Here is a 27,626-nt window from a genome sequence, read left to right on the forward strand (position 1 = left end):
GTCTCTTTCAAAATACAATCAGATATACAGTCACTTCTGGAACATAACCAATGGAACAGCTGCTCGGGTTTCAACGCATGTGTTGGAATTCCTTGGTCTACGTGCTGGTTCAGGCAGGCAAAGGCTCAGTGAAATCTGAGATGTGGGAGAAAGGTCTGGATCATCAAAAGCATTTTTATTATACGATTTAGCTCCTTAACGTCCAGGCTCACCAAAGCAAACGACTAGAACCGTATCCCTCTCACACACTCCCCTCTGGAATTTTTTTTTTCTTTTTTTCCCTCTGGAAAAATTCTTTCTCTTTTCAAGGCAACTATTTACATTATTTCCCCCCCTGACGTTTGGGGAAGATGGGTGGAGGTGCACACAGAATGATTTGCTCTTGTCTGTGCCCCTTAGTAAAGGACCTGGATTCTAAGGCCCCCTCGGAAGGAGCTCGCTCATATGTGGTCTTCTTGAATCTTTTCAACATGCAGAGCAGGGAGGAACAGCGTCTTTTTGGAAATTCCACCTACAGGCTGTTGCCTCATCTGTTTATCCGTCAAAATTATGGGCAGCCCTCCACTCTCCATTGCCTCCAGTTAACTGATTCTTCCTGTCCTCCCCCAAATATTTCTCAGGGAGGAAGTCTAGGAGTATAAACACCAGGGTCAAGGTCAAAGGAGACGAGAAGAACCCAGAGCTAGCTGTGATTCACTTCAGTTAAGAGATTCCATGAAAACACAAGGCTTTATGCGACTCAATGTGTAAATCTCCCCCGTTAGAGATGCAAAGTCCATGGCCGTGCTGACTACCGTATTCCTATTTCCTGGCTTATAACGGGCTCCTAACACCTGCTGAACAGACGGATAACGTGTGCTTATGAGGGTGTTCCTACCATGTCCTACGTGTGTTTGCAGCTTTTGAAGAAATTCTATGAATAACGCGGAGGCTGCCCTTGGAGAAAGAAGCACATGTGAGCAACACCTCATTTACAGCATCCTTCCCCTCTCCTGCATCCATCTGTTCCTCTCCCCTTGCCCTATCCATCCATCCTAATCACACACAGTGGGTCAACAGCAGCTGCAGTTTACTCACCGCTCCTATGCGCTGAAAACGACGCTGAGTATTTTACATGAATGGGCTGACTTCATTTTCACTGCCCTACGAGGTAGTAGGTGGTTTTATTATCTTCCCTATTTCACAAATGAAGAAACCTGAGGCACAGGAAATTAAGTGACTTCTTCAAGGTCACAGTGCTAGCAAGTGTCCAACACTGCAACCATGTGCTCTGAGACCACAGTCCACACACTTAACAAAGAAGCTGTATACACAACTCAAAGAAACAGAACTGTGCACCCGGGCAAGGCAGACTAGAAGCGGCACCTGTTTTGGGGTTGGACCAAGGTGAAGTTACCTGGATGAAAAAATAAGACAAAAAAAAGTGGCAATCCTTAATTTCGCATTACAATTTAGGGGGGAAACTGGGAAGTAAGATTAAAACCCAAATAACTTGAAATATTAATCTGTCAACACAGCCTCAAAAAAGGAGGCTAGCTTATGCAGACTAAAGAAAGCTTTATGATGAGAACTGCTGTCACTGGCTCTGAAAAACCCAAAGTTTGGAAGACCAACTGGCGGGATACGAAAGCTGAGGGATAAAGCCAAGAAAAATTAAAACAAGTGACTCTGAAAAATCAAAGAACAGCAGCAGTTCAGTTGATGTCTGCTGTGTGAGAAACACCTGCTGAGCCATAGTTCCAAAGAAGGTCATGTAAAAAAGAGGTCAATATATGCGCCCATTGGGGGAGGGGAACTGGAGTACATGCAGGTCTTCGTGGACCAAGATTAATTCCACATTTGCTTTCCTTTGACTGTCAAATTGGTTATTCAAAACACAGAGGAGAAACAAAGGCAAACCAAGTTGGTTGTATCGAAATTAGGCAGCTCACAAGGGAAAATATAAATAGCGTGACTGTACGTACGTAGTCGCTGATGGCATATTATAACCCAATCACACTGATTCTGCTGTCCACCCTGTGCTTGGCTTGAGCATATTAAACAGAGTATCTTCACTGGGCTATTGAATTCACTCCTGGGTACAGCCTAGACACAGGCAAACAACAGAATCCAGAATGCTGGAACTATTTCTCAGTTTAATTACAACAATAAAATCTTAGAGGCCCATCTTCGAAAGAGGATAATTCAATCAGATGAGCACATAATAAATAAAACACATATTCTTCACTATGGCAAATCCTGCAAAGTCCTTGGAGTCGAGGACAAATTTTTATTTAGCATTGTGTGTTCCATAATGGTTTATAACACAGACTTAAAAAATGATTCGCATTAGTCTCTCATTAAATTTGTAAGTAGGTATCATTCTTACGATTATTCATGTACCAGTTCCTGCAGGATGACAGGAAAGCTATAGTCTGCAAATAAGTACATATTAAATCCATTTATTCCAATCAGCAACTGTTTAAATCAGCGTACAAACTATATACCCATTGATTTGATGTTCCTTAATTGGTACACACTGCACTGTTCTATTACTGATTACCCTGTCATAAAAGATTATGACACTGACATTAAACACTGTAAAACAATTTACTCAGGCCCCTTAAAATTATGCCCTTCCTCACCATAGAATTTTCATTCTAAGATTGGGATAAAACATTGCAAATATTTTATCCTATTTAGGAGAGCCAATTATTTCGAATTTTAACAACTAGCAAAGTGAGTTTTAACAACTACATTGTGTGTGTGCTTGAAAGAGATTTTGTTCCCCTAAAACTCGTAGTATATTTTCAAAAACCTGCTTCAAATAAATTGTTTTTGAAAGTTGGAATATTTCATTCTTTTTATAAATTGGAAATTTACTGAAAAAATTATCTATACAATACACTGCTTCTTGCATGCACCTACCCAAGTAAAACACCATACTTCAGTGTGGAACACTGTTTACACCAAGACATTCCAAAAGAGTGAAGTAATTTTTTTTTCTACTGATTTAAGTCCGCCCAGAAAAAAAATCTAGACTCTAGGGAAAAGGTACATTTGAGACAAACGAAATTTTATCAAGTCAGCACTGCTGAAAAGTGCCGTGATTAGCTGCAGAACTTTGTACCGTCAACTGGGAGAATAATATTTGGTATTTTCCTTCCGTTTAGAATTTCATGCCTTCCTGGAGACTACGTCTACATTAATGGCGTAACACTGGGGCGGTCAGAAGGCAGACAGCTCGCTCACCGATGCTGGCACGCGCACGGTCCGCGGAAGAGACGACTATTGCTGGGCGTGTGGTACCCGCGTTCTGTGGGAGTCCTTGCATATGGTGTGACTTCATCTACTGGACCACGTACATAAACATGCAGTAACATATGTCTCCTTTAGATTTTCACTCCCTGTTAGAGTTCAGTGAATGACATAAGCAAAGCCACATTTTCTCACGATTTCCTAACTTTAAAAAAATCAGGTATATATATCTTAGTACTCTGATTTCGGGAACTAAACTATCCAGAGACAGCTCTTCACATTACTAAATAAAAATCAGAACGCAAGTATATTTTATGCTAAATAAATTTTTGGCTCCTTCACATTCTGATACAATGAATTTGGTTATAATATCAAAGTGGCGTCTGTGTAGTGCTGATATGTCTTGTGGCAGGAAACCATAAAAACGATCTACTGTTGGTCAGTATCAATGAATACAATTTCTTGTCTAGTATCATTACTTTTGTCTATTCATAAAATTTACTATTTAAGAAAATTTATAGAATAAGGCTTGTCAATAAGTATGTAAGATATACTGGGTCTTTCTCTTGTCATTTTTTTTTTTTTTACTATATCAAGAAAAGTAATAAACAAAGTATACACTAATATATAATAAACCATCTATTTAATTTACTGAAGATAAACTGTAACTTATTTTGGGGGAGAACTGTAGATAAATGGCTCTTTTCAAAGGTGATTTACAGACAGAGTATTTTTCTTTATTTGTGGGCAAGGGAGAGTGGACACAGATGTTTACCCCTTGTTTTTTGGGTATTAAACTTTTCTAAGCCTTTTTTCACGAGCTGACACTGGTTACGCAAGTCATCACTTTCTACGAGGTTTTTCGGTAGTCAACATCTGTACATAGCCTCCAGCCTACTAATTTCAGCTGCCAAAAAAAAAAAAAAAAAACCTGGAAATAAATTTAAATTTTCAAAGGAAGTGTGTAGAGTTTTCAATAAATAGTTTACAACTTTCTTAAATCCTCTACAGTATAAATTGATTTCGCTGGAACTGTTTTTTGTTGTTGGCAAACTCTGGATCCTGCTATCAGCTATAATTTAAACTTTCCTGAATAAAATAAGTGGTCTTTTATTACTGATACATCACTGACATCGTTCTTCCTGCATCTGTTTCTATAGTTCAGTCTTACCGATTTTATGTGACAGGGACCTAGGTATTATCTTCATCACAGAAAAAAATTGATTTTCACCTATTCCACTATACACATACTTACATGTAAAAATGGTGAAACAGTAACCTAGGAGGCAGCATAGTCTAGTGCTTAAACAGATGGCCTTGGAATGGTTCATGTGGATCTGGGTTCTGGTTCTGTCACCCATTAGCTGCGCGTCCACAGGAAAGTTACAGAACCTCTCTGAGCCTGGGTTCTCTCAATGGAGATTTTAATAGCTTCTACTTGAAAGGCTGTAGTGAGAATTAAGTAACAATGTATGCAGAGAACTCTGCATTAGCGCACGTAAACACTCAATACATAATAGGTATTATTAATCTTTTTAATAAAGAGATCTTAAAAAGGACAAACTCATGAAGTAACTGGTAACTTTTAAGAGCCTATGAAAAGAGAGAGAAATTTGACTTAAAAAAGTTTTCTTTTTAAATGGAACTTCTGGGGATTGAACCTAGGACCTTGCTGTGCATGCTACGCATACGCTCTACCACCGAGCTACACCCACCCTCCAAGGAAATCTGACTTTAAGCAAAGCCATGAGGTCCTCTCTGCCCAGGTAATGCCAGGATAGGCCTCCTCATGCTCCACCTTGTCAAGATACACTCCTTTTAATGGGACCATTCTTTATATGAACAGGCTAGTTCCCAAAGGGGGGATGACTTGACTTTTGTGTCAGGAAGTTTTCTTATTCTTTGTCTCACGTAAACCCCTTGTTGGTAGAGACGCACTATCACTCGTTGAAATGTGATTCAGCTTTTTGGAATAAAGAACACATCACAACTTGTCCTTATATAACTTGTGTTCCCTCATTTGTGATTTCATTGGAGCCACATAAATTAATATTTTCTAAAGGAGTATAAATATCTGTAGAATCTGCTCAAAAATTCAGAAATACAAGTCACTTTTCCAGTAACTACTTGGGAATGGAGACACTTAAATATTTAATCTCACATGCATATTCCCATCCTTATATTGCAATTTTACTGAAAATTTTTTCTTTCTGTTTTTCATTATGAAATGTACTCAAGCAGACTTGACAGAACATTTATTGCTAATTTTTGCAGCAGAATGATTTGAGTTTGGGTGTCACCATTCCTAAAAACAGGAGGAAAGCCACCCTCGCTTGGCAGAGAACAGCTTTCCCAGGAACGTGTGGTGGTTACAGTGGACGATAGGCTGGAATGGGCAGCCGTTACGGCCCATCTGTCTTTCACCACGAGGCTGGTACCTACACTGGTCACAGAATGATGCTTTGGGGGCGAGAGAGAGTTAAGGCATGTGCCATAACCCCATAGATGGTTTTCTCTTTGCTTTTTACGGCAGCTATATGGTGATTTTTCTCCTTGCATGCACTCATGTACTTGGAGTGGGTTATTCACACGCATAATAATCACTGCTGGGGACTCATCTTAAAAACCAAGAGTTGAAGTGTATGTGAGTAGCATTATTTTACACTTCACTGTTCACGTGGGGACTAATTAATGAATACCTAACGCCATTAATTCACAATTAGATCACTTATGTTTAACCACATGCTTTCTGTGCATACATATATAAATATTAATTTTGGACAGAATGATGATCATTCTGCACCATAACAATTAAACAGCTGTAACCTGTCTCGTGTGTTAAGTGATGGAGCTGCAGGCAGGCTCCATAGCAGATGGTCTCACCCACCCATGCTTAATGCTAAAGACTTTTTAAAAAAAGAGGTGTTGACAAATCAGAACAAGGAGGCATAGTTTCGATGCACATCGGCCAATTTGCAATGGAGATTACCCTAAAACTAATTTGGTGTATAGGAAAAAAAAAAAAAAATTAAGCTCTGTTGTTAAAGGAAGACAGTCTATTACACTTGGATAGAGCAGATTCCCCACCAACATAATTGTTTACTAATTTCTTTCAACCAACAGGGTTTCACGGAAAAGCAGCTGGCAAAGTATTCATATTTATGGACCTCCTTTGACTGCTCCTTAATTTATCCAAGGCACATGTCTGTTAAACCCCAGAAATAATAGCCATATTTCCGGCAGCTGTTTTCCAGCTTCACTAAAGAGGCACTCAAAAAGGAGAGGGTCAATGAAGCTTTCATGGAGAAGAGCGATAGGAAAAAACTGGCTCTGGTCGCACCGTGATCTGTGACTATAATAAGTTAAATGTGAAAAGGGAGAAAGGCCATGGCTCTTGTACAGACTCACGCCGTCACTGAACTTCCAAGTATTTTAAAAACAGGTAGGTGGAAAAGGAACAGTATAAAGATGAAGAGAGGCTATTTTCAGCTTGTCACACTCCAGACACGACAGAGAGAAATTCTGCCCTCGAAGGGATACTAATGCGCCACTGAGGGAAGGGATCACATATTCCCTACACTTGTGGGCTTAATTCTTCCACGCTTATGTTAAGCTAAGTGCAATGTTCTCGTTTTTTATTTACTCCATTAGCGTAATAAGGATCTCTACAGATAATGAAAATTACTGAACATCCACATTAACACTTCACTAGCCGGCTGGCAGTCTACAATTTCTAGGCTTGAGTTTTGGAGAGAATGCGACATATTTATAATCTGGCACTAGTTATATAATCTTTCTCTTCCTTCCCAATGCTGTGAAATAGCTGGTAACATATTATTGTGCGCCTGGTTTTACTCCCAAATGCCTTGGCCCTAAACTTCTCAATAAAAGGCTTCTGATGAAATCGGCGAGAATTCAAAGGAGCACATTTCATCTTTATTTCTGGTTAAATTGTATATCTGCTCAATTGAGCTTTGAAACTTCCTCTTTACTAGACTTGGTGGAAATTAAGGTCTTAGATGATTTTTAAAAGATGCAAATCAATGAGGTGTTCTAAACAGAAAAAAGATACTCTAGTATATTAGTAAGGGAACACAATGACAGTCTCTTAATAAAACAAAATAATACAAAGATGACATATAAGTTAGCTGCCTTTTCTTCAGATACCATATCTCCTTATAGTCTTTTAAAACTATGGCATATAACATTTTAATTCAAATGAACTGATTCAAAAACTTCCTTGGAATAATAATTATAATTTATAAATTGTTTCCTAAGACACAGAGCACTTACACAGTAAATTAACTTGAGACTTGAAAAATCTAGCTAGTTTATTTCCCACCAAGTTCAAGATAGTAATAAAGGAAGGAATCGGGTATATTTCAATGACATCTAAATGATCATAAAATAATACAAATAATCACTACTTTCTTTTATACCTACCTCTCCCATTAGAGAAAAATGACAGTAGATTTAACCCTCCATTCTTTTTTCTTTTCTGAACACACTGCATCTAAAGCCAGTAGATCTTACAGCAAGTTGAGTAGGAATAAGGTTAACTTATAGTAGCTATTGGGACCCAAGTTAATACCACAGGAGGTAGACTGGAGGGAAAATTTACTCACAAATAACTACTGCAGAATGGAATTCTTCATCATATGTCAATTCTATATCATATGTCAAACATGTTTCTTCCAAAGAACTCAAAACGCTCATCCTCATAGGCTATGTGTAAATCATCTAAATGGAAAGATGTGTTAAATCCAGGTATATTCACCCACAAAACAATTACCTACATTCAGAACTGACTTTTAAGTCCTAAAAAAATACCCCTTTTCTAAAGGATACAACACATGTAACATTTCCCAAAACAAGGCAACTGTCACTGAAATTTATCTCTCACTAGCACTATTGCCCTGTGATTTCAGATTCTCAGCTGTAGGCTGTGGCCTCTCGTTTTAGCGAGGATAAATCACAGCATGAAGGACCGGACAGGGAAAAAAGGGACTCAAATACCTGATGTCAGTAGCGAAAGTTGCTGATGTACATTTACTCCCATCCTTAGGGGTAAAGATACTGATGTCTAGGGAAATAAATCGTCAACATGATGAGAGAACGTTCATCAGATGGCCCTGGGGGCTACAGATCTTACTGAAGGTCACACAGCAAATCATGTGCCAGAGCTATGCAAAGTTCCGAACCCAAACTTTCCCAAGGCTTTGTCTGATTCGAGGATGTAATTCTAATGGGGCTCCTGAGACATGATGTGACTTGTGCAGGCAGGTTAACAAGTTAAGGGAAGGAGGGATGGTGCCAAGTTAAGGTTGCAAGGCGCTTCACAGCAAGTCAGTAGAAGAGTCAAAACTGATAACCACTTGGAAGCTTAAGAGGATATGGACTGTCAAAATCAGCAGAGATTCAGAGCGATTCAAAAGCCCGTACATGCAGTACTGAGGCTAAAATACGTGAGAAACACAGTCAAACCTACTAACGTTTCAAATTGAGACCAGTGAATTCGTTTTTGTCAGCTGATTCCTCTCTCACTCAACAGGTTACTGAACACTCAGGGAAAAGACTGATGTAGCTTTCAGCGCAGATCTGCCGCTGTCTGCAATGCGGCTGCAGCTAAATTGAACCCACAGCTTCATGTCCTTTTATGCTGAAATTGGTGCATGTAAAGAAAAACAAACTGATACAAAGGAACAAATCTACACAGAGAGGAGAAAAACTTGAAGGATAGGTGTATTAAAACATCAAAATGGCTAGCTGGCCACCGTGACCGCCAGCAAAGTGCCCCCAGCATCCCAGCGCTTCTTCGTCAAAAGGGAACGAAACGGAACGCGGTTACATTGATGAGTAACAAACACGATCTCTGGGGTAGCTTAAAAATTAGTGAACCCGCACACAGAGAGCACTGACAACCTAGCAAAATTGGGCCTCCGTGGCTCAGAAAGGTCAGAGCAACTAGTTTTGCATTTTCTGAAGAGAAGAGATTAAGCGACCTCATTAAAAAAAAACAACAAAAAAACAATTTGGAGGGGATTACAGAGGATAAAGTGCTGTATATAAAACTGTTAACTGAATACATGAGATGAAAAGGAAAAAAAATAATATTGAGAGGCTCCAAATAGATGCGAATGTCATCTCAGAGGAAGGAGGAGACAACCAAAAGCCAGCTGGGTTTCCAGAACACCAGCGGTGCTCAGTGAGCTCTGAAGGGGGCTCTCCACGGTTCTCTTTAGGATCGCAGTCCTCCCTGCTCCACGGAATTGCTTAGAGTCACTGGGAAGATCTTAAGAAGTTCTCCTTTTTCACACACCTCATGGGACGTTTTTCAGCCTGTCTGGATTTTCACTGCCAACCGAGTCAGCTAAGGAGGAATTTCCTCCTACTCAAAATCACTGCCTCCTGAGTCCTGGTGACCCACCCTCCACCCGCCCTGGATGACAGCTCACAAGGCATGGCCGTCCACACTTAGTGTGTCAGGAAGTGGAGCGGGGCAGCCGTTCTTGAAACCAGCGTCCACTCCTGATTTCATGCTGGCTAATGCCTCTGCATAAGGGTAAGACTTAGCAGGGAAGCACCAGTCACCATCAATTTTTAAAAAAATTTCAGTCTAAATGCTCCACCACCACCAACAGTAACAAAAAAGAACATTCACAGGGGTCTGCGTTGTGCCAGATAGTGTTCTCAGGGCCCTTCCACACGTTGTAAGTCATTAATACTCTCATCAGCTCCATGAGGTAGGTACTGTTTTCCTTCTCAGTTTATAGGTGAGGAAAATGAGGCACAGGGAGTTCAAGTGATTTCCCCCAAATCACCCTGCCATCAGGTAATAGGGCACGGAACAGAGGCAGATCCAGGTTTTGTGGCATCTGAAATTATACAAATTGGGGGGCGGCTGTCTTTAAGAAAAAGAATACCAAATTATGAATATGAAATTAGGTACAAATTAAGCAATTATTTAGAATGAGAAAACAAATCACAATAAATTATAATTTTTAAGCTAATAAACCCCACAAGTATTAGGAAAATTGCAAAACATTTTTTATTATTAAGTGCCTGACATGTCTGTAATTGTTTTTCTATAAATTTTGGGCCATATTTACTCAGTCTCCTTAAAAGGCAATGATTGTATAATATTTTTTATAAAAAGACTAGAAAGACAATTCGGTCTTTATTCAACGTGATTGTGTAATACGGTTTTCATCATTGATAATTTAGAAAGTTTCATTTGGCTTCAAAATTTGTTATTGGTAATGTCATGCAAAGTTTTGGCATTACTATGAAATCTGGGAAGACTTTATTGTGTAATAAACAAATCTTAAATACTCTGAATTGATGACATTCATTAACCACTTTTGTTGTGATGGCCTCATAGAACATAATGAGTTTGATAACATCTTTTGTCAATACCAGTATTTCGTGTTATATAAGCACTAAGTCTTTTCCTGGTTCATATGATTTTGTGATACACTGGGATGCATAATGCATGTGACTTCACACACTGATGAACTCAATTTTGCTGCACTGTTATAGGTTTGTGCCTTCAAGATACAAGAATTCTGGTAAATTCTTTAAAAAAGAAATATTCATCGAAAAGAGAAAGTTTTGGCCAGTTGATAGCTGTGTAAGTTCCATCATCAAGGACACTACTGACAAGGGAAAGCTTCCATTTTGATCAGGCATTTCCAACACAGCTGATGACAGGCAGGCTTCTCCACGGACTAGCTTCTGTAGCCACACATTTCAGACCTCCTTTCTGTTCCACTACCTCTTTCCTCCTGGTGCGGGGCTCCATGGGACACATTCCTGTCTTCCTCTAATCTCTGACCCTGCACTTTGATGTCACTAGGCGAGTCTGGGTGGTAGGAATATTCCCCGGGTGGCTAGCAATGATGTCACACCTCATAAATATGCCCAATTACACCAAAACTAAACGCACCCCCAGCTCGAATTCTCCTTAGCTGAATCCTCAAAGTCCAGTGCCACCCTACACAGGGAAAAAGCGTGATGGAGAGAAGGTTGGGGTGGACAGAGATAAAGGTCTTAACTGATTTGCAACGTTTGACCATATAAATCCATGGTCCCCTTGTAAGATCTTGGGAGGGGCCTGTGTGAGTACGGGGCTGGAGATGCTCACACTTCACCAGGATCACAGTAAATATGTCAGTAGCCCCGTCAGGGACACAGGCAGGTGGCACTAGAGACCCCTTTCTTAACTACCACATGACGCCGACAGATATAACACCAAATGCCTCCCAGAGCAATCCCCGGCAGGTGTAATGGTACCCTATATCCACTTGTTAAGGGGGGAATCATAAAGTTTGAATAACATGCAAAAAGATAGGTTTAGAACTTCCATATTCTGTATTATTATGAATATGATTCCCAATTTGGGAACATTACAAAAGTCACAAGGAATATTGATCTTGTAATCTAAGTGACGTATATATCAGAGCGGTCATTTCTTTTTTTCAAAATTGTCACCTATTTTTGATTAAACAACTAAAATACCATTCTTTCGCCATTATCCTGAGACAAGAATTAGAACGCCAAGCCTAAGCCTTGTCTACACTGGCATCGTTCTGATCTTTCTTTTACCCCCGTATTGCTCAGCAGTTAACTCCCCAGCTGTGTGTACTTCATTTTCAATTTCTCATCTCCAGCACCCCAAAGCCCAGAGCAACCGTGGTGTGTATCAGAGGTATGCTGAGTATCCTACATCTAGGTTTCGTCTGAACAAAGCATGCCTTTGTGATCATTAATGATCTTGTTTCTCAATGTACTAAAGAATTAGAATAAAAACAAATAGCCGGTCTTTTGCAGCTTAAAGGAATTAGGAGTTCCCCTAGGCCAAATTTCCATCTGAATTGCCTGAAAGTACAAGAAAATCAATGTAGCTCAATAAACAACTCTGTGCTTGGGACATAACTAGAAGGAAAATGCCACAATAGATTCCACCTGTCCTTCCTCGCCAGGCTCTCAAAAAGCGGCACCTCTCCATCCCTCACCCCAAACACATTAACTTCTTGTCAGTCTGTATCCATTCTAAGACTAGGTTACATTTTATAACAATGAAATGAAAATTTCATTAATTCTTTAAAGGAAATTCGTTGGATAGCCATTTTGTTTTACTTTTTTTTTTTTTTAACTTCAGCAATCAAAACATTATCTGGGTTGCAGTTTGTCTCATTTACAGTTAACAACAAAATAAAAACTCTAATTTATTGCACACTGCCTGATAGGTACTTCCATAAGTGATTTACATTCTGGCATTTCATTTGATCCTAACAACCCTGTGAGGTACATCATATTTATATATGAGGAAACAGAGAGGTTCAATGATTTGCCCAAGGTCACACAGTACAGAAATGCTACATTCGATACTCTGTGTCAAAAATCTCGTATGATAGGTATTACTGTAGCCATTTTACATTAAAAAAAAAAAAGAACGGAGGCTCAAAAAAGTTAAGATACACGTTGTAGTGAATAAATCGCAGAACTGGCTGAAAAGTACATCTTCTTGAAAATTTCAAAGCCCATGCTGTTTTTCATTATGTTACACTGACTTTCATTAAGAAGTAGTATTCACATATCACAGATGAGATATCAAAAATTGCTTAATGGATAAAGAAATGAATGAATTAACAAATGATGTGTAACTGAGGCATGTCAATGCCACAGCAAAAATAAAAACAGAGGTTAAATAAAACGGAGACTAAAAAGAGAATCCCATGCTTCAACCTAGTAATTTTCCAAATAAAGCAGAAATTATTCAATACAGTTTCGAACTGCAAAAGACCCCAAGAGACCCGTCATATTGGGACACTGCTCAAGAGACTTCATGGATGCAAAGAAGTTAAAAAACATGCTTCTCCTAAAAACACTCCTCAGACTAACAAAAAGAATAAAAACCAAAGCCGCAGTGTTTTACACCTCAATAATTACGGTATTGCTAATGTTTACTGGGATGGAGATTCAAAACGTTCTTTGGGATCTTGTTCCAGGATTTTAAATATGTTTTTCAACCTGAGGTTCTTCATTATATCTAACCACCTTTTAAACAGTTTAAACACGTTTTCTCCACCTGTGTCTGTGGGGAAATGAGAAATGCCAATCAGCCTCCAGACTATTCACCCTCAACAGACAGATCTACGCCTTCCGCACCTTCATAACAACCCTCCACTACAGATAACAATCAGTGGTGTTATTCAATCAAGTTCACCGTTAAGTTCACAATCTCATCTACAGTCTCAAGATAGAAATGGATGGCTGTGGGGGCAAATTCTTTCCAGGAACTGCTAAAAAGACTAGTCCCTGGGGAAGGTACCATTTAGAAACACTCAAAATTTGGTACTTAGGATTTATCACGGCCCAGGACACTCAGTGTTGCACTTTTATGGATTCTGCCTGTGAAGATCTTTCAGCAAAAGCTGGCGTGGCATATGCGCTCACACAGCATCTGTCCCCTTTTCCCCTGAGCGAGAAGAAACGAGTGAGCCAAACCAACCAAGTTGCCTTTGTGTGGTGACAGATTCTGGCTCCAGTGAAATACATTCCAAATAGTGAACTTAATGAATTAGGCCAAGTAGCTCTCAGTTCACAGGTTTGACTTTGACCCACCTCAACTCTCACGATACAGAACTGCTTTCAGCTTTTTTAGGTAGAAATAACCATATGATATTCTAACTATGTCAGCTATTATTTATAAACGACTTAATTATATTCAGTTTTTTTTCAACCAGCTTCTGGATCCTCTAAAATATTCTTATGTCCTTCCTTATCTTCTGCAAAACCAAGGTAAGAACTGAGTATGCCCCCCTTTATGGAACGGTCACTTACAACATAGGACAGTACGGTGGTAGAACAACTCCACCAGTGCTACCAGTATTAAACTAGGTTCTGATAATTGCTGGTGCTGCTTTGATATGAGTCGATCACATAACTTCTCTTTATTTATGAAAAGGTCCAACAATCATAAATGCTTTTGGGGGAGGAAGGGAGAAATGTTCATTTAAATCATAATATTACTAAAAGCAGATCTTTTCTTTGTTTCATTTTTTTTTAATCTGCATACATCACTAGCCAAACTCTAACCAAAGAAAGGAGAAGGACTTGGGGCAATAAACTTGAGGATGAATATGCCAAATTCGCCGAACACGATTCATAACGAGAGAAAAGAATGCACACGTTAATAAAAATACCAGGACGCAATCCTTCAGGTAGTTGGGTGCTCAGTGAATACTCTAAATTCATAACCTATTTTACTATCAAAATGCCTATGGTTTTATGAAAGCATGAAGAGTTTATGAAGACAGTAAGATGACTGATGAAGAATATTCTTTGCTCTCCATTGGGAACTTTTGTTTGCTTCTAACTGTTTAATTTCTCCTCCATCTCTCTTTCAATTAACCTCCCTGTTTGCATTCAATGAGATGGCACATTATGTGGAGAAAGGAAGAAAATCTTGCTGATTTATGAGTATTCTTTCATAAAGTGAAAGCTCCTCTCAGTCAGACGCCTAAGTGTTGAAATAGAGAGGAAATGAACAGAGCAGTAACTTTCCTGAATGAGAAAACATACTGTAGTTTTCCGGGTTGTTTAATCAGTGGGTCACAAAAGCCTCCTTTTAAACGGCCCCCGAGACTTCACTGGGACATATATACAGGTAGTAAGCAGAGGACGGGAAAAGCACCTGGATCTTTGTATGCCAAAATTTGGAATAACTGGTTCTAAGAGTATAAAAAAGCAAAACAGTAATTTAAAGGCTCTCTACATCTTTTAAAAGGTTCACTCTGAAGATTTACTTTTAAATGAAACAGGTCCTCTACTTCCACATTGTTAGTCTTATGGAATATAAAGGCAACAAAATAAAACGAAACAGTAGAAAATGGAATTGTTAACAACCACAGCAAGACATGTGAGATTATAATAAAAACACTTTTGACTAACAAAAAGCCCCTTTGTTCCCAGACAACTGGAAACTTGTTCCAGAACAGCTCCTCTGTGGGACACTAACCATGTCATATTACCAAGGGCAGCGAGGACACCCACAGAATGATTTATTTGGTGGCTGTCGGCTGGCAGGTCAGATCTGCTGATGGATAACTTATGCACACATGTGTTGGCGGTACTTCCTAGGATACAAATAGTCAAATATGTACAATTTTCCCTCTAGCTAGAATCCATTCCCTTACGATGGGGGTGCTGGGGTTATAAAATGGGGTGGAATACGATGAGAGGCCTGTTTTCCTTCTAGTGTACGGCCATTCTGGGATGGAGCATGGAACCGTTTGGCTGCAGGATATTACACTGTCCTCTGAATGTCCACAGAAAGACAGGCCAACCGCGGTGGTCAACTTTTTCTGCCTTACTGACATTCACAAGTGCCGCAGGCAGCCACTGCCCCGCGGAGCCCCTGCCAGAGCAGAGGAGGAAAAAGCCACATCCGCGTGGAACCGTGGGGACCAGCGCTCTGCACACGCCCTGAACAAGTGCGTTTGCAGTTTACCTCAGTAGGACTGCACGTTCCTCAGCTGCTGGCAGTAGTTCACCTTCAACAGGTGAGACTGGAAGGATGTTTCACAGGTGAGAGTTCACATCAAGGCCTGATCTGCAGATGTCTGCAGGGCTGGCCCTTCGCCGGCACCTGGAAAGGTGGCTGTTCCCTACACTGATGGGGTTATTTCGCCCACCGGGAGCACTAAACACCTGCTCTTCTTCTGAGAGTCTGGAATTTTGGTGGTTGTGGCTGATGGAGGCTACCTGGTTGAGCAGCCCCAATAAAAACCTCTAACTCTGAGCCTCAAGCGAGCTCCCCTGGATGGAAACGCTGCACACACGTCGGTGCGTTTCCCTGTGGAGAAAGGAGCGTGGTTCTTGTGGCCTCTCTTGCTGGGAGAGAAAGCATGGAAAGTCTGTACGTGGATTTCTCTAGACAGCCTCCCACGCCGATGGATCCTTCCCCTTTCTGGAAACTACTTTAGCCCTGGACATGACTACACTGAGTCCCGTGAGCCCTTCCAGCGGACCACCACATAGTGGGGGTGCTAGTGGGACCCCTGGAGCAGATGTCAAAGATCAGCAAGTTTAGAGAAGAACCTTAAAATTTTAGATACAGTTGTGACAATTTATAAAACATAAGTGATTTCAATTTTCCCATGAAAAAAAATTCCTGGTTAATTAATTCCTTTTTTTTTTTTTTAAAGTGAAGTATATAAACTTACAAATGCATTGGAAGAAGAACTCTTTTAAGATATCGAGACTCCCCACAATGGACACAAAACAATATGGAGAAATGCCACACCTCAAATTATGAAATTTCTGTAGGACTGTGCCTTTTATAATTAATGTTGTACACTTTCCCTGAAGTGAGGTAGAGATGTATTACTTTTGTTGTATTTTTTTTAGTAAATGTTTTTCATTTCAGTGACTCAAATGGTAAAAGCTAAGGCACAGAATAGCTTGAAAATATGGCACTAGTACACATGTTCTGGATACTTTTGAATCCAGGCTAAATACCGCTTATTATATACGAACATTTTGATCTTAAACACCTATTTGATTGTCTTATTTCACCAACAGATGTGCCGGAGCCACACCACATCTAAGAAGTGTTAAGTATACGCATTTGTTTAAGAAAAGCTGGACTTGCGCATTTTATTCTACTTTAGTTCTCATGGTACCACAAAATAAAGTCATAAAAACTCAACCTTCTTCTTTTAGAGACTCAAATAAGTGCTCAGATGTGTGACTCTGGAATCTATAGGAGCCATAAAGGGCTACATATCCGGAATTTTTTTTCAAAGTAAAAGATATTGCTGTCATGCAGTGGTAATCAGAACATGAAAACAGAATTATGCATTGAGAGCTGATTTGTAAGGAATGAAACCGTCTTTACGTGAGTCCGTTTTGGTGGCCATCCCAAGAAACAAAGAATACAAAATTCTTACACTTCGTACTGGAGACAGCAGTTCTAAAGAACTGAATTGCCACTGTAAAAAGATAACCTTACTTAAGTAGTAACTTCTCTCTCTCTTTTTTTTTGGTGGGGGGAGGTAATTAGGTTTACTTACTCTTAGAAAAGGTACCAAGAATTGAACCCAGGACCCCATGCATGCTAAGCATGCGCTCTACCGCTTGAGCTATACCCTCCACCCTAAGTAGTAACTTCTTCTGAAGGAAAAAAGGAGGAAAAAATCAGGTCTTCCTGGGCTCTTAGGGCACACATGGGGCTGGAGGGGGGCATGGGGGGCCTACCGACGGTGCAGTGCTGGGTAGGGTGCGGGGGGGCCTAATGACGGTGCAGTGCTGGGGTGGGGGGTGCGGGGGGCCTACCGACGGTGCAGTGCTGGGTTGGGGGGAGCAGGGGGGCCTACCGATGGTGCAGTGCTCTCCGTTCCAGCCTTGGCTGCATTCACACTTGCCGTCCTTGCAGGTCCCGTGCTCTGCACAGCGCGGGTGGCAGGCTCTCTGGTTACACGCCGGGCCCGTCCAGCCTTCTTCACAGCGACAAGTCCCCCCCATGCAAACCCCATGGGAGCCACAGTCCACAGAACATATTTCTAGGTTGAGAAACAAGAGGAGGCGAGGGCAGGGGAGAAGGGTAGAGGGGAGGGAGAATGGGAGTTAATAAGAAGTGCTTTGTCTTAAACCCAGATGTGTTAAGGTGAAAAACAAAATTACTGAAAATAAAAATGAAGTATTTACAGGCTGCAAAGAACTATAAATAGAAGTTTACTTTTTTATTCATCGATTACTTTTATATGCTGCCCGTAATTGGGCACAAGATGCACATGACAATTCTGTTATAGTCTCCTATCTATATTTTATGTATGGCTACTGACAAAACAGAGCACAGGATTCATAATGAGATGAAAATACATAAACACACGCATATATATGTATGTATATAGGGTATCTTTTGGTAGCCAAAAACACACGCACACATATATCAAATGATACAAAATTTAAGAAATATTTCAACATCTAACCATATCAAGTATCTAAGGAGCTGGGTTTCACCCCATAGCAAAAATTGAAAAGGGATTATTTTTAATCCTATGGTTTAAATGTTTTAAATATTGGGAAATTACTGTTGAAAAAGAGTCTATTTTAGTAGGCATATTAGCTTGCTTCTGACACACAGATATGCTGGTTAAATAAAAGACATTGTTCTTTTTCCTATTCAGTATATTTGTACCGTTCACAGATAAGAGTTGCTGAGCAAAACAACAATAGAAAACCAGTTTAATAATATATGTAATTACTGACTCTGGCAGTGAAAAGGAAGGTTTTTCATTTATTAGAATTACTGAAAGGAGCCAGGTGACCAAAGGACTTTTAAAACAACAACAACAGGTTAGGTCTTTTAAAGCAGAATTCAAGCATCTGAATTTTTTTTTTCTTAAAAGCTTTATTTGACTAGATCTAATTGAGACAGAAAGAGACAGAGAAAGAGAATTTTGAAGGGTATTGTATTTTTTACTCTTCACATATGTTAAACAGAATTAACTGTATTTTTTCTTAAGATTGTAAGACTATTTAGTTTTTGGTTTTCTTTCCAAAATAAAAGTGCTGAACAGTAAAAACCTAAGATCATGTCTAACAAACAGAAAACGGACTATGGCTGTATTTTCAAATAAAACACTAGGAACTGTTTATGTAATCATGTGTTCCGATTTCCCCGACCAAATGCCATTTCTCAGACACCGTAACTCACAGCGCTGCAGAATTTTAAACACCAGATCAAGGCACCATGAGAGTTGTAACATTTCTTCTAAACAACAGCCAGGACCGTTAACTGGAAGAGAGTGGTATGTGTTTTTCTCATGCCACACTGCCTCTCTCGTCTGAATTAAATTTTTGATTAAAAGATCCAAGATGGTTTGATTAACTTCAGAGGAACAGAACGTCACCTCAGCTCCAGAAGAGAGAGGTTTCTTTCTGAGGTACCCTTTTTTTTTTAAAACTAAATCTAATCAATTTTTCATTAGGGTGAAGGTGTTTATCAGCATTTAGCACACTAGCTTTGAGCAAGGTGCGTCAATCTTTGTAATGAACTTATTAATTAGACTTAATTTAATTGAAGTGGAATTGAAGGGCTAATTAATGGCCACACTGCTGATGAAGAGGGAGGGAAGCTCTGTTGCTTTCCAGCCTATAAACTTTCTGATGGAAATAACTCATTTCTTCTCTTTCAGCAGCTTAAACAAATGCTTCTTCAGGTGCAAAACCTACTCTCTTATTGAATTTAGACATCTGAAGGTCATTTCCACAACCACAGAAGAGGTAGCTGGTGAAGCATTTTGCTTTAGGATTCAGTGTATGTTAGAAACTCCAAATTCTACTGTGAGTAAACTTTTGAGTCACAAATTAAATTAGCAACAGTTTTTTTTTTTTTTAAATAAACTTTAAATGAGAATTGTGCTACATGCAGACAAATTTGAGGCACATGAACCCGGACGTTTTCACAGGATGGCTATATACGTGTGGGAGATCTTTAGTAATAATTCGAAGTAGTTTTTCTGTTTTCTTGCAGCTAAAAGCAGAGTTTAACAAAGTTTTTTTTTCTTTCTGTGCTTCATTACTTTCTCCCAAAGAATACTGTATTCATTATTCAACTCTCTATATTAAGAGTTTAGTACCTGTTAAATTTCTGTTTTGCAGTAGGGACTTAAAAATGAGTAAGACGAACTCCTCCCTCATTACACCTACAGAGTCATTCCGCGCACACGTAAAATTAGATTTTCAGCTGGCAGAACAATCACATCAGTATGAAAAAAAATCAGTCTAAATATGTAAAATAGTGATATGGAATTCTGGCAGCCAATTTTATCTCTTAATTAACATTTACATCCCTTTTTGGGGGCTATTCATAGCAATACCATTTTATGAAGAAGACCAAATTTTACCTTTTTTTTTTTTTATTTTATGGAGGGGGAGGTAATTAGCTTTATTTATTTATTAACTTAATGGAGATACTGGGGATTGAACCCAGGACCTTGTGCATGCTAGGCATGTGCTTCACCACTGAGCTATACCCTCCCCCCTAAATTTTACCTTTTGAGCTATTTAATATCAAACTATTCTTTATAAAATGATTCAGGTAATGTATTAAATAACTTTCTATGAAGCAGAAAGGGCTACTTCGTTATTCCTTCCCTGCCTGGATAACTGTGGGAGACAAGTTAGAATGACAGTATTTCAAACCAGTATCATTTTACAGCTAGTATAGTTATGCTTATTTGACTGATGCGTCTCCCATAATTTGGCCCCAGCCAATTTTTACCTCCAAATACCTTGTCTTCGCTGTCCCCTGTACACAGGGACAGTCTCACAGTTGTGTCTCTGCTAACAGTAGTAGCAGCAGTAACAGTGGTGGTGGTGGTGGTGGTAGCTGTATTTAGAATTTATTATGGGCTAAGCCTTGTAGTAAGTACCTCACATGCATTAATTCAAGCAATTCCCACAGCACCTATGGGAAGAATGTCATGATTGAGCCCATTTTACAGATAAGTAAAAAGAAGGCCAGTAATTTCCCTAAGGTTACACAACTGTTAAGTAGTAGAGATTGGATATGAACCCAAACATCTGATTTCAGAGTCCATGCTCCTAAGTACTTTCTAATACTGTTCCCCCAGGAAAAAATATCCCCCCAACCTCCACAATAACTGGAATCTTTAAGAGAAGGCAAGAAATGTTAAAAGGCTCCTTGAAAACTTTCAAGATGCATCAAGGCAGGATCTAAACACTGCTGGAATTTAACATATTATTCCATGTAACACTCAACAGAGTACTAAACTGGAAAGGACGGGTTTCTAAGTATTTCACGTGTGTTCATCTTATCTCCCCAATTAAACTATAATCTTCTAGACTGGAACAGCATCCTTCCCAGCCGTGTGGCTAATGAGTGGGTCATGGAATTAATGCATGGGTTGCAACCAGCATTAAAAAAGCAGAGTAGATTTGAGAAGAAAGTATCAGTTTGTACCACTTTGTAAAGCTCTTGTGTCAGTGATGTGAGCATATGCACATATATGTATATGAGGTCACAATGTAAAAGTGTTATTTAATGCTCCAAAACTTGAAAGCCCCTAGTCTAGAGGGCAGGAAGGATGAATTATTCTTTGATCCCTGCAGGGCCTGTCACAATGCCCTGCACAGAGCTGACTGAATGAATAAAATGACTATCTGCCACTTCTACTATAATCATGCGATTATAATTAAAAACTCAGTGTCAAACCACGATGTACACCATAATATCTGCATATGTATACTCTTTATTGTGGCCATGTGAAGACTTATGTTGTCAAGTAATTTTTTAATTGAGGCTTCTCTGTTTATGAGATAATGTGCTTAAATCTGCAAGCTGTACACAGGCCTTCAGAGTTAAAGACAGAGAGCTTTATACAAAAGAAAGAGTATTCTTTACAATAATCCTAAAAGAGAAATTTTAGTAACAGATTGACTAAGCCTGTTTCTTTCCATACCATAACAAGTTTCCTTATTTTTAATATTTATTTCTATAAATAATCATTTTAATAAAATCTGTATTAAATGTAGTAAGAGTGTTTTAAAAATTACAATATCTTGCCCTTCAGCTAAACAATGTTAAGCCCTCGATGGAACTGCATGTATTAAGCTCACCATTTGAGCAGTCTGGGCCTGTCCAATTCGGGTCACAAGTACAGGAGCCACTTTCTTGAAGATACGTTCCATGACCAGAACACTGGTCTGGACACATGGTCTTGAGAATTTCACAATTGTTCCCGCCCCATCCTGGATTGCAGTGACATTCCCCATGGATACACACACCGTGATTAGAACATCCAGGGTCTAGACAGTCAGCTGGTGTAAAGAAAAGAGACCAATTTTACGATTAAATCGAGAAGACCTACACAGTACATGCAGAACAAAGAATTAAATCCCAGATCTAATTTATCTGAACATTTGGGCTACTCGAATGTTTACCTACCATTTGCAAGAACTTGTTCCCGAAAATGCAGACAATGATACAATAAAGCCGTAAGGATCATGCCATTTAGGTAACTGAGACCCTTGCAAGGATGTGTAATTCCCCTGAATTACACACTTCTGCTCTTGAGATTTCAGACCATTGCTTTCTGTTCTGCCTAATAGAGAGTAGTAAGTGTTGGCTTCTCTATAACAAAATCTGACTCAGCTGACCTCACCACCGAATACTGACAGCTGTGTGGGACCCTCCAGTGTTTGAGAAATAAATGAGTTGCATACTCTCGATCCTTCTTAATTCACTTTAATGTGCTTTAGATGACGAGATTTAATTTAGCAATTTGACTCAATAAACCTTTACACTTGTAGGGTCAATGGCCTGAAAATTTAATTCCCGAGACTTAATTGCATTACTTTGTGTGTGCAGATCAATAAAATCAATTTGACTGAAGAACGGAAATGGTGCTTTTCTGCCGTCTGAAAAAACAATTCGACTGCACTTTGCAGTATAACATCTCGACTTGTCCTTATACCCGGTTATGGAACAAACTCAGGATGTTGCACTTTTTTCACTAGTATATTATGTTCTGCATCCGGTCTTTCTAGAGATGCCAAAATGATAGACTTAGAAGCTGGCATCAATGTGTAAAAATGCAAAAAAAAAAAAAAAGTCAACAGTCCACTGTTGCTTTCAGGACACAAATGTTTGCTACTTTCTCAGAGTAAAAAAAAAAAAAAAAATTAATCACACTATTGAAAATGAGCAAAAGGATTCCTTGGTATTTTTTTCTTTTTATTAGGTTAACTGTTCATGAAGCAATGTATCCATAAATATGGAAATCAAAACCACGTTCAGAAGGAGGCATGTAAAAAGATTTATCTGCCAAACTGAAGGTTACAAATATAATGTTTCTTTACGAAGATAACAATGGACTCCTGCAAACAGTGCCGGGTTTACCTTCTTCACAGTTTTCTCCTTTGTATCCTGAGTTGCACGCACAAGAGCCCATGATACAGATGCCACGCCCGCCGCACTGCGGGTCTACGCACTGCGTGGCCGGCACATCGCACTCGGTGCCCTTCCAGCCGCTGAAGCAGAGGCAGCGACCCCTGGAGTACTGCCCGTTGCCGCTGCACAGCACTGGACAGGCTGCTGTGAAATGAGACGCGACAGAAGAATGAACAGCCACATCTTCCATCGAGAGTCTCAAAGAAAAGGCACGTCGCTGGAACAAGCAGCATGCCATCTCTCCCCCCCCCACCCCCCGCATTTCTTTCCTGTCTTGGTAGTTTCCGGAATTACTCGTGTTTCTACAGCTTATTGATGTTGGCTTAAGAAAAGAATCTGACTGGCATACCTCTTGAACAGTCCGGACCCAGAAATCCTGGAAAACAATGGCAAGTTCCAGAAACACACTCCCCATTTCCATGGCAATTTCGGGGGCATTCCACCACAGACTCTGAAGGAAAGAGAAAGCAGCGATCTTTGCTGTATGTGCAGCCTGCCTCTCACACAAGGTAAACGGTGTCACTTATCACTTTAGCTACATCTTGAAGGAAGTATGGATAGCTTGCTCCATAACAACAACAACAAAAGATTCGTTTATGCCAGATTATTCAAATAGTTAAAGCAAAACACTGCCATTGCAAATGCAGATGTTTTTAAATGTTTTCCTGATGCACCGTCCTCCTCCAAGCTACCTTCAAATAGTATTTTCCCCAGTGCTTCGTGCTTCATCACATCTTCATAAATATACAATTAAAAAATATTTCTCCCATTTACCACAGGCTTTGACATCCTAGGCATCACTCAAAATTCATGAAGACAGTTCAGTTTCTATCCAAGACAGTGCTCAGGCTGGAAGCCTGGGAAAACGATGCTCTGAGGACCATCCTTACCTATAACGATAGTATTGAATGACACCTGCTCCACACTCTTCCCGTCATTATAAAAAGCCAGATGCCAGATTCCCGAATCCAAGTACTGGATGAAGCCGGCCTCGTGGAGACTGACAGACCTGGCCTGCCGCCCGGCTCGCTCCGACTCGACCAGGTTCCGCTGCTCTCTCGCAATCAGCCTACTGCCGTCCAGGAGCTCCACAAAGTCGTACTGAAGATGGGGACAAGTAAAAACGTTCAGTAATTGGACTTTGGACCGTTGTGGCTGCTTCTCTCTTTCCTTCTCAAATCTGTCTCCTTTGCTCTAATCAAGACAGTGTTAGAAAGAAGCTCCTGACTGATGACAGGTCTTCTAGGCATTCCATTTCTGGGGAGGATGAAGGTTACCTTGCACACCATTGCTGCATCTAAACTTCAGAGGCCATTTCTTCCCTGGCTGCATAATATGGTTCCCAAAACTATTTAATTATTCCAACTGATAAAAAGCTTGTGAGTGTAGGCAGTTTGGGGCTACAACTGAAACTGAAACTTGAGAGCTTGAGCAGGGTCAGATACCTGGTCAGTGGTGGAGCTGGTGTGTGATCGCCAGTGCGCTTCGCTCCAAAGCTGGGGCTGTTCCCACTACACCACGCTACCCTCTCTGTGACCCTGATGTAACCATCCCAGGCACCATGGAGAAAGCCATGGATTTTTACTTAGTCACGGTTAGATTAAAAACATATAACAAGATGCCTTTACATCTTTGATCAAAAGTCTGAAAAATTAAACAATGAAGGGGTTCTGAAGGGATGGCCTCATTATTGTCATGAAGTCAATCATGATTCAACTTAATTCTTGTTTTAGCAAGAGTCATCAGGAACATTAGGTAGCTGGAAGAATTTAACTGGAGAATGTAAAGATAATTAAAAATATGGAATGTGATTTGTAACAGCGGGGTACATTTTGTACCTAGAGATAATTCAGTTAATTTGCAAGACACTGCAAAGACTTTCCAACATAGTTTTAATAAACTTGTTAGATAACAGTTTCTTAAAAGCAGAGTGATTCAGTTTCTGTAGACTCTCAGTAGTTTCATTTTATTCCTGAGGTTTGTGTTTGTGGTGGAAAGTACACTACAGCGCCATCTATGTAAACCTCATTCATGTTACAGCGCTCCGCATGTGAGTCTCAGTATTCTGCTTTCTGATAGATTGCTTAAATGGAATTTCATCAGATGTCTATTAAGGAAAAGTTATTTATAATGAATCCCTTAATACAATCAAATTGGAAAAAAAATCAATTGTTGGGATTCTGAGAATTTTGCCCCTGTACATAGACGGACCTCTTTCTGTTACTGATGGATAGAATTTAGAATATCTAATTCAGTTTCTGACATGTTAAATTTTTTGTTAAAGCATGAAAGCATGTTTTGTTTTCTTTGGTGTAGTCAAACGGCACTGTAACATCTCAGCTGTGAGAATTACACAAACAATGTATAAAGTGATTAACATTTGAACAGTTTTTTCATGTATCTTTCACAGGATGAACATAATGGTGGGTGTGGAGATGTGAACTGCAAACATTTCACTGGAATTGTATTCCAAAACTATCAGAGGAAATTAATTCAGCACTTTTGAAAGGTGCCTCTATCTCAAAGAAACCATCCATTTTCTCATCAGATTTAAATATTTGCATCAGCATGGCAAAAAGACAAGACAAAGGAGTTGTTTTTTAATGGTCCCATTGCATATAAACATTTTTCTCCCCTTACATAAACAGTAACTGGAAAAGTGAAAGGGGGGAAAATTTGAATTTTGATAGGGCTTGAAAGACCTATCAATGGTCATTTTTATCATAGAATCACCATTTGCATCACACTGAGAACAATAAAATAAGGCTGGAGTGGTGGACAGGATGTTGGCGGTGGGGAATAGCTGATGGTTGTGAGTATCTACCGAGTTCCAGACTCCCCTGTGGGGGCATTTCACACATGACCTCTGGAGGGTCATTCAAATTCCTATAGATAAATTCCTTATTTAACGCTAAGGCCATCTCTGTGAAAAGGAAACAACTTACATGGAATAGAAGTTTAATAACCTTTGTTCTTAGGGTGTAATCACTTATGGACAAACACCAGTGTAGCTCTGTAATATCTATTCATGAGATGGAGATACAGTGTTTTTGCACAGACAAGTCTTAGAATCTTATGTGATACGACAAAATTCATTCTCACCACCTTGGGGGAGCAATCAAGAGACAAGCTTACACTTGATAAAGGTATCTTGGTGGTTCCTTTCTAAACAGACTACCCATAAGCTTAGCTCCATTCAGTTATTAAAATGATGAGCACTCAGAATCTAGGAATACTTAACAGCTCTCATAAGTTGACTTTTGGTGGTGGTACAGCCTTGCTGTAAATCACCGACACAGAGAAGGAAGCAATTTTAGAGATCACGTGTTCCAACTCTCTCATTTTACAGATAGACACTGAGGCACAGAGAAGTTAAATGATTTGTTCAAGGTCACAAGGTCAAAGAGTGGCAGGGGTGTGTGCTCAGAACCCAGGTTTCCAACTCCCAATCGACAATAGCCTTCATACAGATGTACATAAATGATACAGTACACTACTGACTGTAAAGCAGTAAATTGCTTCCTTAGGCTTCTAACTGTCCAGGAGAATGAATTGGGCATGAGGGAGAAGAAAGCCGATTGATTCCTTGGCAACAGTCATACGGACAGTTTTATAAAGGGTCACAAAGACTTTCAAAACTCAAGCGATTATTCTGAATGGTTGGACAATTTTAATTATTTCAGGTTGATTTATTTAACGTTCCCCAGAAACAGAGAAATGTTCAATTTGGGCTGCTTTATAGCATATTTCATGTTTAAACACTGAACTCAGAAACAGCTGTTTGCTCTGCTGATCCTGAATAAACCAGGATCTAATAACTGTGGAGCTTAAGAAAAGGCATAACCTGCTTAAACACATATATTGTGGTAGAAAAGAAAAGTGGATATCACGTACATTGTGTTTAAATACCAGAAGAATTATGAGAAAACCTGAAACTACACCTTTTATTTCCCTAGTCTTACGTGGTATAGATAGCTTGCAAAAAGTCAACCCTACATCTTTAAATAAACCTTAATAAAGCCCAGTGTCTTAGCTAATTTTTTCTGAAATTATTTTTTCAAATTTATAGGTTACATGCTTGCTGTTGTACTTAGTCAAAGGTCTGTTTCTTGAGTTGTACAAAAATAATTTAATCATGTATGTGATTCCAATGGAAAAATAACTTTTCTATTTCGCTGGACCATTGCTCTCTCTACTAAATGGGATCTGTCTGGTAAAACTGAAGTCATACAGGGCTGCTCCTAGTTAAGAAAACCTGCTTATTACATCTTAGTCACTTATAGCATGAACTACAGTTAAATGCCATCATAATCTAAAATTTAAAATTGGACATTAGCAGTACACAATTAGAGGTATTTGATATGTCAGGATTAAAGGGATTACTTTAATAAGGTAGATATGAAAA

At 39.5% G+C, this 27,626-nt stretch overlaps 1 protein-coding gene across 1 annotated transcript in view; it reads right to left on the reverse strand.

Annotated features, from left to right (window-relative positions):
* TENM3 (teneurin transmembrane protein 3) overlaps nucleotides 1-27,626 on the reverse strand; it is a 540,843-nt gene that overhangs the window by 78,326 nt on the left and 434,891 nt on the right. Inside the window, 5 exon segments of the mRNA XM_032468497.1 lie at nucleotides 17,619-17,804; nucleotides 21,889-22,089; nucleotides 23,171-23,365; nucleotides 23,571-23,672; nucleotides 24,112-24,322. Of these exon segments, the coding sequence (XP_032324388.1) occupies nucleotides 17,619-17,804; nucleotides 21,889-22,089; nucleotides 23,171-23,365; nucleotides 23,571-23,672; nucleotides 24,112-24,322 (895 nt within the window).

Source organism: Camelus ferus, chromosome 26 (genome assembly GCF_009834535.1).
Source record: "Camelus ferus isolate YT-003-E chromosome 26, BCGSAC_Cfer_1.0, whole genome shotgun sequence".
In the NCBI taxonomy this organism is placed as follows: domain Eukaryota; kingdom Metazoa; phylum Chordata; class Mammalia; order Artiodactyla; family Camelidae; genus Camelus; species Camelus ferus.